A 10,295-nucleotide genomic window follows, 5' to 3' on the forward strand; every position below is an offset into this window, starting at 1 on the left:
ATCCTTGAGTCGACCAGTGTTCAAGTCAGCCATTGCCTTAGTCATGGGTTATTACGCACGGGTATTACACGCCAAGAGTTGTGCCCTCACTGCCATCGAGTTACCATTCGGCAAGTATGTCTACTTGCGGTTATGGGAGCAGTGTGTGCGCCCGACGAGTTCCAGTACGCCATGAACATTGTGGTGGGCGACTTGTCCTTTGTCCAGTGTTACCTTGATGACTTCTTGGTGGTATCTAGCTCATTCACGGAACACCTGCAGCATCTGCGGATTGTGTTGGAACGACTGCTCCGGTACCAATGGAAACATCAGTTGTGAGGCCACTTTGCACACCTGAACCAAGGTGCGTCCTGAGGTGAAATCCATCAGTTTGAAGCGGATCGACGCCTTGTCAAGTGTGACTCCCGTTGACTTGTCGATTTTGGTTTACCTGGTTGTCGCTGATTGATCGACTAAATGTTGGTCAATTTAGTCCTGTTGGATGGTGGATGTCGTCGACCCAGTGTCTAGTAGCCCAACCACCGTCTGATGCTGATGTTCCGAGATCAGACCAAGCTACATCCAGCCTCCATCGGGCCATTTGAAGTGGTTGCCACCCGACCAAACGGTACTGTCGTCATCGATTGCGGCAAGTACCTCGAAACGTAATCAATTCGACGCCTCTTGCCAGACGATTAGACAAAGGGGGACGGAATGTCGTGCCGTATGGCAACATGAATATTAGGAGTGTTGGTCGTTCAACACCCCTAGTGACGCCTCGTGCACACCCGCTGTCTCTCTGTATATCTCTGCGTGTCATTCACGACGTCCCTGAAGTCATAGTGGATAACATCGACCACATCTGGGAAACGCGACAGTCTCGACGGGCCATCCCTCTGGGTTTATGGAACTGAGTTTTTCGAAAGAATGGCTCAAGGTCGAGTTTGTGAGCTTTGACTCAGAGTGGCAGTTCAACGGGTTCTCGTCTGGAGATATTTTACCCGGAGGCATTTCCAGAGGCCACTGCTGGTTTCTCCACAAGTCGGGGAATACACCTGGCGTGCCGTGCAATGCGTCCAAGGAAGGGCTGGTGGGACTGCCTACGTGATACAGTAAATCGGTGGTCTTTTGGTGACCATCGAAGCGATATTGACATGGCCAAGCTGAAGACCCCTTCGACGATGGAACTCATCGAAGAGAATCGGTACAGTGAGCTGGAATGCAAGCAGCCACGTTCATGCCCCCCCTCGTCGGGCTGCCTGAAACTGCATCGTATCGTTGAGCCGCGTCGAACACATTCATCAGCGAACTTTACGCACCAGATGATCGTTGCGTTGCTAGAAGTACGGTTTTGGCTAGTTTTGTGAGAATTCGCCGGCAGAAAGTCGAACAAGCAGTTGGCCTGCCTGTGGGAAAAGGTTGCCCTGCAATTCAACATACTCACGTAGGCACCAGTTCGTATGTCCGTGTTCGACAGGTAGTGTAGTGCTACTGCAACCCGGTCGACCGCGTATAACGTTTTGTAGCGATGCAGGGACGTCAACATCACCCCATATATCTTCCAACTTCTTCGCAATGATGATAAACATTTAAGGTCCACAGCACCGATGGGTTCTGTACCAGTCAGCATAGATGTGATCGGTCTTCAATGTGTTTCAAGCCGACGCCTTGACAGTGGATTTGTCCATCTTTGTAGCGGGGGTGAGACGGTCGTCCAAAGAAGCAACGACAGCTTGTTCAGCAACACCGACAGCTGCAGCGACTACCGTGATATGCCCATTGGACTGAAATGTATGGCTGGTGATACTTTTTTTACAACAATTCTTGGTATAACGTTATTCTACTGACACTATGAGTAGAATAGCGTTGAGCAGCGACCCGCTCTGCAGAATGGTGATCGTGACTTTGATGGCATCGATGATCAGGGCAATGCTGAACGTCATGAGCCACCACTCGTAGGTCGGCGCGTTGTCTGGACGGTTCTCGACGCAGTATTCCATCAGCTGCCGGCGATGGCTCTTCAGGAATGTGAGCAGGCGGCCGAGGTGCGACCACCGGTTTGTCTGCTGGGGGCACTTGACGTTCATGCGCGTGATTAGGTTGGCCTGCTGACTGAGAAGGACCAGGTGAACTTAATCCACGTGCCGTTCGCTACGCACTCGGCGGCTTGCTTGACGATCAGGTCGATTTGGTGCGGTGCGCACCAAATCCGGAGCACTGGGTTCTCGGCGGTCGCTACGATGCGTGTGACGAGGCCGCGGTGACGGCCCGTCATCGTGTTCTCGCCGTTGGACGACATGCCGATGAGCTTGGTGCGCCACGGCGGGTACAACGCATCATGAAACTTGACGAGCATGTTGAAGATTATCTCGGCCGTGTGGCGGTCGAACATCGGAATGGCGACGAGGTGGAGGTTGTACAGCTTGTGACCAAAGCAGACTCGCACGCGCAGATCGAAGAACGACTGACCGCGATGCGTGCTGGAGTCGCCGGCCAGCGACATCGCCCAAACCGACTCGTGGTCGAGTACGTCAGAGATGTGTTGCAGGCTGCTGCCGACGAGGACTCGGACGTACTGTCCGACAATGAGGTGATTGGCGCCTGTCAGCTTGGCAGTGTGAGTGCGAATCTTGGCGTGCTGGATGGCGCTCGCGACTTGGCGGAACGACATACCGATCCCGAAAAAGTCCATGGCCAACTCGAAGCGCATCACGTTCTTGATGGTGATCGTGTATCAATACGGATCGTCGTCGCTCCGCACGAAGAGCTTCATCGTGTTGAGTTTCTGCGATCTTGGCTGCCTTATTGGTTGCAGCGTTCTCGTCCATGCTGTCGCTGTTGTGCTGGTTGATGATGGCGTCGTTGCGGAAGAACATCTCCCCCCGATGATCACGTCCACAATGGTGGCTTTAACATAGAACGTCATCTTGTCGGTGGACAGGTCTATATACCGGTGAAGCGTGTTGCTCACTTTGATTTGGCCATCAAAGCATTTCTTCTTGGCCTCAATCGACGCCGTTTGGTACTCGGTCCAGGATGAATCATGCTGACCCGAAAGTTGGATCTTGTATTTCGCCGCGGTGAACGGCGCGGTGTAGTAGTGAGTGCCCGATCGCGCTTTCCGCTTGCGTTTGGTGTTCGGCCCGACCTCGGCTGCGTCCCGGCCGACGTACTCACAGAACATGCAGCGGTACGTGATGACGCCATTTCCGGTGGTGTTCATGAACTCCACGGCGTACGTGAGCTTGTTCGAATCCTGAAAGAGTGTGTTCACCTTCTTATTGGGTGGCATGAGGTCGCTGGGGGTCGCTTTTGCTGTATAAGGCAATGTAAGAAGGCCGATCAGGGCTTCCTCTGCTGAATTTTAAAAAACCTTAATTTGTCGTAAATAGCGCAAGAAAGCGACAAATTAAGTTTGGGAGGGTGAACTGCCTCTTGTGAACAAGCAAGTGGTCGAGCCAATTGGCCAAACTTCGTACATGAGCATTTTGGATATAGAGGACGAGGACTGTCACCATGGTTATGGCAGGGATGTCTGCCTGACTCAAGCAGAACCCAGGCGATGAGTACTCATATAGGATAATTATAATATCGAGGTTTTGTTAGCTCTGTATATGCATATTGTTACCTATTAGACCATACATTAATCAAGTATTTTAATTCTGCACTGAGGAGCAATATTATTTTGATGATAATGCGCATATTATCCAACAAAAACTGTAATATAAATATGAGCAAGCAAAACACCGAATTCCCAGCTTCTCATTCGTACAAATTTCTTAGAAATTGGGTAGTAAATGAGTTAAATCTTGAGGTGAGTCGACATGGAGGTAATTTGGGACGGAGTAGTACTCGGAAAGGGGCCAGGTTAATACTATTAATAGCTAACGTTACTGTATTATTAATACTAGTGCTCCGGAGTAAAATTCAAATCATCAGGGTCACGTGGTGAGTAACGTTACTACTGTACATTACAACATGCATTCTTTTTGGCCAATGCAAAAGTTAAAATCCATTCTTTATAGCCAATCATATTGTCAAATCGATTCGAAAAACTGGAGCCTCAGCAGAATCGAATGTCGCTGCAAGAGATCTACGAACCACCTAAGCCAATGAAGTCATACATATGCTTTTGGCCAACACGGATGGACTGGGAGAAATTTGGATTGGCAGAAATTCGACAGAACGCATGTACTAATATTTGCATCGTATAGTTTGTACTATTAATAGTATATCAGATCAAGAGGATTCGAAAGCAACTGTATATGGCAAAGTCCAAATTTGGGTGATATGCACAACACTGCTTTGCTCGACTTTTTGGTGATGGGGATACTGTATATGGTGGCGCCTCTGATAGATTTTTGCCCATTGCGACCATTGACACCTGATCAACTTCGCGTGGGTGCGCTATGGAAACACTCAGAATACGCCAACTCCCCCTAAAAAGTTGTCGCTTGCTCGGCTTAAAAAATCAAAGCTGCTGTAAGTGGAGATGCTCCATCATCGCGACCGCCCTGTCCGCCTGCAGACCGGTCACCTCCACGGCCCATCGCAACGTCAGCCTTCGTTGGTCATCAGTGTGAATTTTGACAGCGTGTAAATGGGAATTTTTATAAAGGTTGCATGCTGTATTGTATTTGACTATGTTGAGTAGTACTTTTGTATATTATTTTTGATTGTATTACTCTTCCGGATAGAATAAGTCAGGTGGGTGATATTTACATCAAACTTGACGAAAAAGTCCTATGATAGGGATTTTCGGGGCTGAACTTATGTTTGGACTTATTGAGACCCCAATAAAACCAACGGGTGGGAGTATAAGTCCAAATCTGGTGCTATCTAAGGGTTATCCGTATAAATCAGACCTTTAAGTCTGACGAGTGGAGATGCTCTAATGATCCATCAAAACATGAAACCTCGGCGTCTTGACTTCAAATCCACCAAACCGCCATACTAGAATACTAGTACGGCGAGCCGAGACGACTGATGTGTAACTTGTTAACAGTTAGTTACTTACGGTATCCTCATTCTCGATACGTATAGTCACACCATCCAGCACACACGAACTTGTTGTCAGCAAGCATCGTCGGATTTAGTTCTATAAAAACGCCATCGACAAGCAGCGCGGAGTAAACCAGCCCTTACACTTTGATTCCAAACGGGCATCATTACACCGCCAAGAATACTAGTATCGTCCTTGACCATGTTGATACTACCGGTATTGAAAGTTGCATTGTGTTTCAACATACTACTACCGGTACGTAGTAGTAGTACGTACCGGTAGTAACATACCCACGACATTGGCACTGCAATAGTAAGATAGTAAGGGCGTAAGTGTACTTCCTGGTAAAATACATATTGACACGAATACGATCATTCACAAGCCACGTACATGCGACACACGAGATCCTTGACCAATTGCATTGCTTTATTCAGGTTGCCATGTGGGATACAGTGCACTGGTCAAGTGAATTCAGTTCAATTGCCCACAGTTCCACTCTTGTTTTGACCCAAAACACGTTTCAAGGAGGGAGTTATGCCATCCGGATACACTTTACTAGCCCGTAGCCTCTAACCTGGGACTCCGTCCTACCCCCGGTGAGCACATATAATGCTAAATCCCCGGGGTTAACTGCATCACTAGTGGGTAACTATCGCTAACTACTGAGATGCACTTATAGTTAACCCCTAGTAAGTGGTGAGGTGGCCAGAGCTTACTAAATCCCAATATAAACGACAATATCTGAGAAAAGAAATAGTAAAACTGTTTTAATCGTGGAATTGTACAGTGAATTCATGGCAGAGCATCCACCCATCTGATACGTGACGAACGTACCAGTCACTTTACCTTTCACTCTGTTGATACAATCCGATCGCCTCCACTGGTATGGCCGACCGAGGTATGCAGCAATTATTACTGCATTTCCCTCACATTTGGGCAGGCCTCGTTTAACATTGCGTTGTAGCCTCGTCCCCCGACATATGTGTGCTAGCTGAATCCGACGAACCCTTGTCTCGCCGGGCTGTATATACTCGAGTGGTGATTATCGTTGCGGTTTTGGCATTGGTTGGCGGGGGAATCGCTATCGCTGTCGTCGTCCTAACCCAATCCCCTGTCGAAACTTCGTCTTTTGCGGAAGGGAAGTCAGGGTTCAACTCCAGTACCTCAACTATGGAGACCAAGGGCACTGAAATCGCCCCCAACACAACAATGGTGACACCGACAACTGCCTCCCCAACCACAACACCAAACAATACGGTGGCTACTCCAACCACAACACCACACACCACGGTGGCTACTCCAACCACAACACCACACACCACGGTGGCGCCGACAACTGCCACCCCAACCACGACACCACACACCACTGTGACACCAACAACTGCCACTCCAACCTCTAAACCAAACACCACATCCGTCCCCACAGCAGTCCCCGTCCTCACTGGTCTTGGCCACATCTTGCCCAAACACATGTTTCTCGATGCATTTCCCAATGCACACCCGTTGTACACTTACGAAAATCTGTTGGCGATGGCGACAAAGTACCCCGAGTTTGCCAGCACGGGCGACGTCACTGCCGATCGACGAGAAGTCGCCACCTTCCTCGGACATGTTGCTTTGGAATCGGGGGACCTTCGGTTCGTGGAAGAGTTGAAGGTGTCGACCATGTGCCAAGAGTCGCCAGAGTACCCGTGTGCACCTGGAAAGCAATACCATGGCCGGGGAGCAATACAATTATCTTGGAATTACAACTACAAGGACTTTGGCAAGGTGGCCAATATCGAGTTAGTGCAGTTTCCCGAGCTCGTTGCAACCGACCCAGACCTGCTGTGGTGGAGCGCCTTGTGGTATAGCAACGACGACAGGTGGAACGGCAACATCCACAAAGTGGTCGGCAGGCCGGGGGGGTTCGCGTACGTGACGTTTATGATCAATGGAGGCTTGGAGTGTGGACTGAACCCATCGAACAAAAAATCGGAAGCGACCCGCATTGCCAACTACGTCAAGTTTTGCAGCATGCTGGGCGTCGACCCTGGCGACAACTTGTCGTGCCAGACAGCAGCCTACCCCCCAAAGAATCTCTGGATAGACCCCCCAACCAAGAGGCTCTGAGAATTGCAACAACACCACGCATGTTTATTTATTATATGTTCATTGGTACAGTATGTGGGGCAACGTGTAGTAGTAGTCGTACGTACTATTAATAGTACTAAATTACTACTAGTATGTAGTATTGTGCTTTTACCCCAAATTTGGACTTCATCGATCGAATTTTTAAGACTAAAACTTTTCTCGGAAACAGAGTACCGCTCGCACGACGATGATAAGGGTGCGATCAAGTCTGATTGGTTATAATTCATTACTAGTAGTACAAACATCAAGTAAAAGTACTTCGTTGAACATACCTCATCTGGGTACTGCGGGGGTTAAAACAAAGCGGAATCGCTTGCTACCGTTGCATGGATATGATTAGGCTCAAACAGAAAAAAATTATCTGCCCATTTACCAGAGCTATGCAACTTTTTCATGACGACGAAGCGATCGCGGGAAGCGGTAAATCCTTCATTCATGCAATGCCTTTTCCCCACAAACGAAGAAGTATATGTAGCATGGAACCAGTGAGCACGGTTTGTGATACTTAACTACAGTAACTGAAGGAGCGCTCTGTCTAGAGGTAGACAATCCATGATGAATGCCACATTCTCCATTGGCGACAGGTGTCCTGTGGCCATGTACTGTTCTATGCGTAATGCAATTACCCAGGAAGAAGTAAAACGAGATGTTAGTGATAAAATGAGAGCTATGAGTGATTGCGCACAACTTTGCTTGCCTTTTCCGGTGTATCATGGTACTCTGGAGCATGGCAGTTAAGGGTTGTGACGGCGGCGTCAGCAGGGTGGACACCTTGGCCATTTGACGTAGGACCGTCTGAGGCCTTGGAGACCGTTATAGACACGGAACCACTATAATTTTGAGTTCCAATTTAAGTCGTATATTTTAACCTTCTTTTTGTATGTAATTGTGAATAGAAATTCAGAGGTTCACTGTATGATTGGTGCATATTCAAATAACGATCTATGATTGGTGCATTTTCGTACGACCTAAATTGGCACATAAGTCATATATTGGCACTTTACGTTAACACGTTTTGGGGATAGGGACATCGATACTAGTATACGGACCCCCGTTGGAGATGCTCTTACTATACGAAAAGTAGAAAAGAAATCCTTGACGTCTTTACTAAATCGTGAAAAAAAAAGAGGTAACGTGGGTCCGGATCACACCCCGATTTTTGCCCAATTAATATTTCGAAAATTTGGTTCAAAGTAATTTGAAGAATTTGGTCGCCTACTACTTTTGACTGTCTGGATCAAACTGATTTAGAAAGAAAATCTACAATTCTCAGTTCTTGCCAATTTTCAGAAAAGTCCCTTGAACCTATTTTTTATATTTTTTGGCGAAAAACACGAAATTTGGCAAAAAATTGAATTCTCCAAATTTTGGTCCAGACAAATAATTTTTCATTTTTTGCCGATTTCTTAGAAATTGCCAAAATATCGAAGATTTTGGCCTTTTTTTTACATCGAGACTCACCCTAAATCGATTTTGATTGGCTCATGCTATTTCTGAATACTACTTGGAACTTCCCCTAAGGGAAGTTCTATAGTCATATACTAGTACCTATGGTACTAGTTAAGCCTGAAATACCTATGGTAACGGACATAAGCCTGAAATATACTCCAGCGGTGTAGGGTCTGGACGAAATATACTGAATATTCGGCGAACACAACCGAGATGGCGTGAATCAGTTACCGTATAGTGTACTAACGTTAGTATATGTATTGCGACAGGTGATATTGCACAACCAGCCGACACTCGTTCTCAAAACTTTGTTAGTCCATTGCGTCATACTACCTCCAGACGGAAATAGAAGTCCCTTTTCATTCTTAGAGGTTTATTCAGAATTAACCGGAATTAATTACTTTATAGAGTCACTTTATATGTATCCGGATACGAGTCACGATTTTATACTGATTATATTAAAGACCTGCATTAATTTATATTCTGTACAAAACATAGTTTAAATTGTTGCTGACTATTTGTTCATGCAGGTAGAATGCATGCAAACCACAAACATTCATAGAGTAGAACCCCCTTATCCATTAGGGTATTCATCTTTAAGGTATTATATTCCACAGGGATACGGATCATACAAAGACCTTTACAACAAGCATACTTAGGGCAAAAACAGATAACACCATCAAACAAAACACCAATTTTACCAATTTTCACCAAAAGGGACTTCTAGTTCCGTCTGTAGGTATTAGTACAAATTTGAAGTATATTCAACATGTTCACAAGTAAATATCAGTTATTACAAGAAAAATTACCAGTTATTACAGGAGTCGCAATAGATTAATCCGTCGCAATGCATATACACTATACGGTATGCAACGGACGAAATATACCGTAAATAACCTTATAGTTAAAGAAAAATGGTGTAGTATTTGGGACTCCAGGAGGGGATACAGTCCTGTTATGGGGGAATTCGTCGTGATTACAGTACCGGTACTAAAAGGCGAGTCAATTAGAACATGATCATACCAGTACTGTAGCACTGAAGTTCGTACACTGCACCAGCGAAATCGCAATTGCATTGCGTTCCGGCGCTAGTATAGCTGTACTATTTGCAGTACAGTATGCCTTGTACAGTTGTAAAGTGCATCCTCGTTCGAGAAGTGTCATATTACCAGGTACAGGTTGCGCGGCCGCTGAACCGCCTTGGGCCGCAATGCTTCTGCGAGATTGCTACAGCATACCTATGATATATAATATTATTTTGAAAAAGTAGTCCGAGCATACTTGAGTTAGGTTATATTTTTATATAGCAGCGGCCAGATACAGTGGTCGACGACCAGTCAATGCATGATATCATGCGTGGAGAATAAATCTCTATTTTGTTTGAATTGTCGTGTTTATTCAGCTGTACCTTGCATTGATGCTAAGTAGTATTGGCTTTTCGCGCCTAACACCTTCATATAAGGACATGCTCATACTATGTACTACAAGTACGCAGTAGTCTTGAACAGTTTCCATGACTTCGTGGCTTTGTTTCGGTCGCCACATGTGTTCACACCACGATTACTCATGTCGCAAGTTTGCAGGTGTATGTAACTCGGCCTTTTTGGCCACGCCGGGGTCAACATTCCCATGTCCATTTTACGTTATCCCCTTTTACGTCCTAAGTAGAAACACAGAATGATGCATCGCAGCGGAGGTAAACAACCAACACCACTGCAACAGCCTTTACATT

General features: G+C 46.4%; 3 protein-coding genes across 4 annotated transcripts; 2 read left to right on the top strand and 1 right to left on the bottom strand.

The window, feature by feature from the left end:
• Positions 1-528: 528 nt before the first annotated feature.
• On the top strand, positions 529-1,087 carry H257_02248 (hypothetical protein; the record flags this gene model as incomplete). Its single annotated transcript, XM_009825799.1, has 2 exons — positions 529-607; positions 858-1,087. The coding sequence occupies 2 exons, from the start codon at positions 529-531 to the stop codon at positions 1,085-1,087; spliced, it is 309 nt and encodes a 102-aa protein (XP_009824101.1).
• A 727-nt stretch (positions 1,088-1,814) lies between these two features.
• Positions 1,815-3,271, bottom strand: H257_02249 (hypothetical protein; the record flags this gene model as incomplete). The annotated part of the gene is made up of 3 exons (XM_009825800.1): positions 1,815-2,091; positions 2,139-2,695; positions 2,741-3,271. The coding sequence occupies 3 exons, from the start codon at positions 3,269-3,271 to the stop codon at positions 1,815-1,817; spliced, it is 1,365 nt and encodes a 454-aa protein (XP_009824102.1).
• A 2,561-nt stretch (positions 3,272-5,832) lies between these two features.
• On the top strand, positions 5,833-7,230 carry H257_02250. Of its 2 annotated transcripts, none has more exons than XM_009825802.1 (2): positions 5,833-5,879; positions 5,922-7,230. In XM_009825802.1, exon 2 carries the CDS (start codon positions 6,152-6,154, stop codon positions 7,091-7,093), a length of 942 nt encoding a protein of 313 aa, XP_009824104.1. In that variant the 5' UTR covers positions 5,833-5,879; positions 5,922-6,151; the 3' UTR covers positions 7,094-7,230. The 2 variants fall into 2 exon arrangements, with proteins under 2 accessions (XP_009824104.1, XP_009824103.1); XM_009825801.1 differs by having other exon boundaries at positions 5,946-7,230.
• Positions 7,231-10,295: the final 3,065 nt, after the last annotated feature.

This window comes from Aphanomyces astaci (assembly GCF_000520075.1).
Source record: "Aphanomyces astaci strain APO3 unplaced genomic scaffold supercont1.4, whole genome shotgun sequence".
In the NCBI taxonomy this organism is placed as follows: Eukaryota; Oomycota; class Saprolegniomycetes; order Saprolegniales; family Verrucalvaceae; genus Aphanomyces; species Aphanomyces astaci.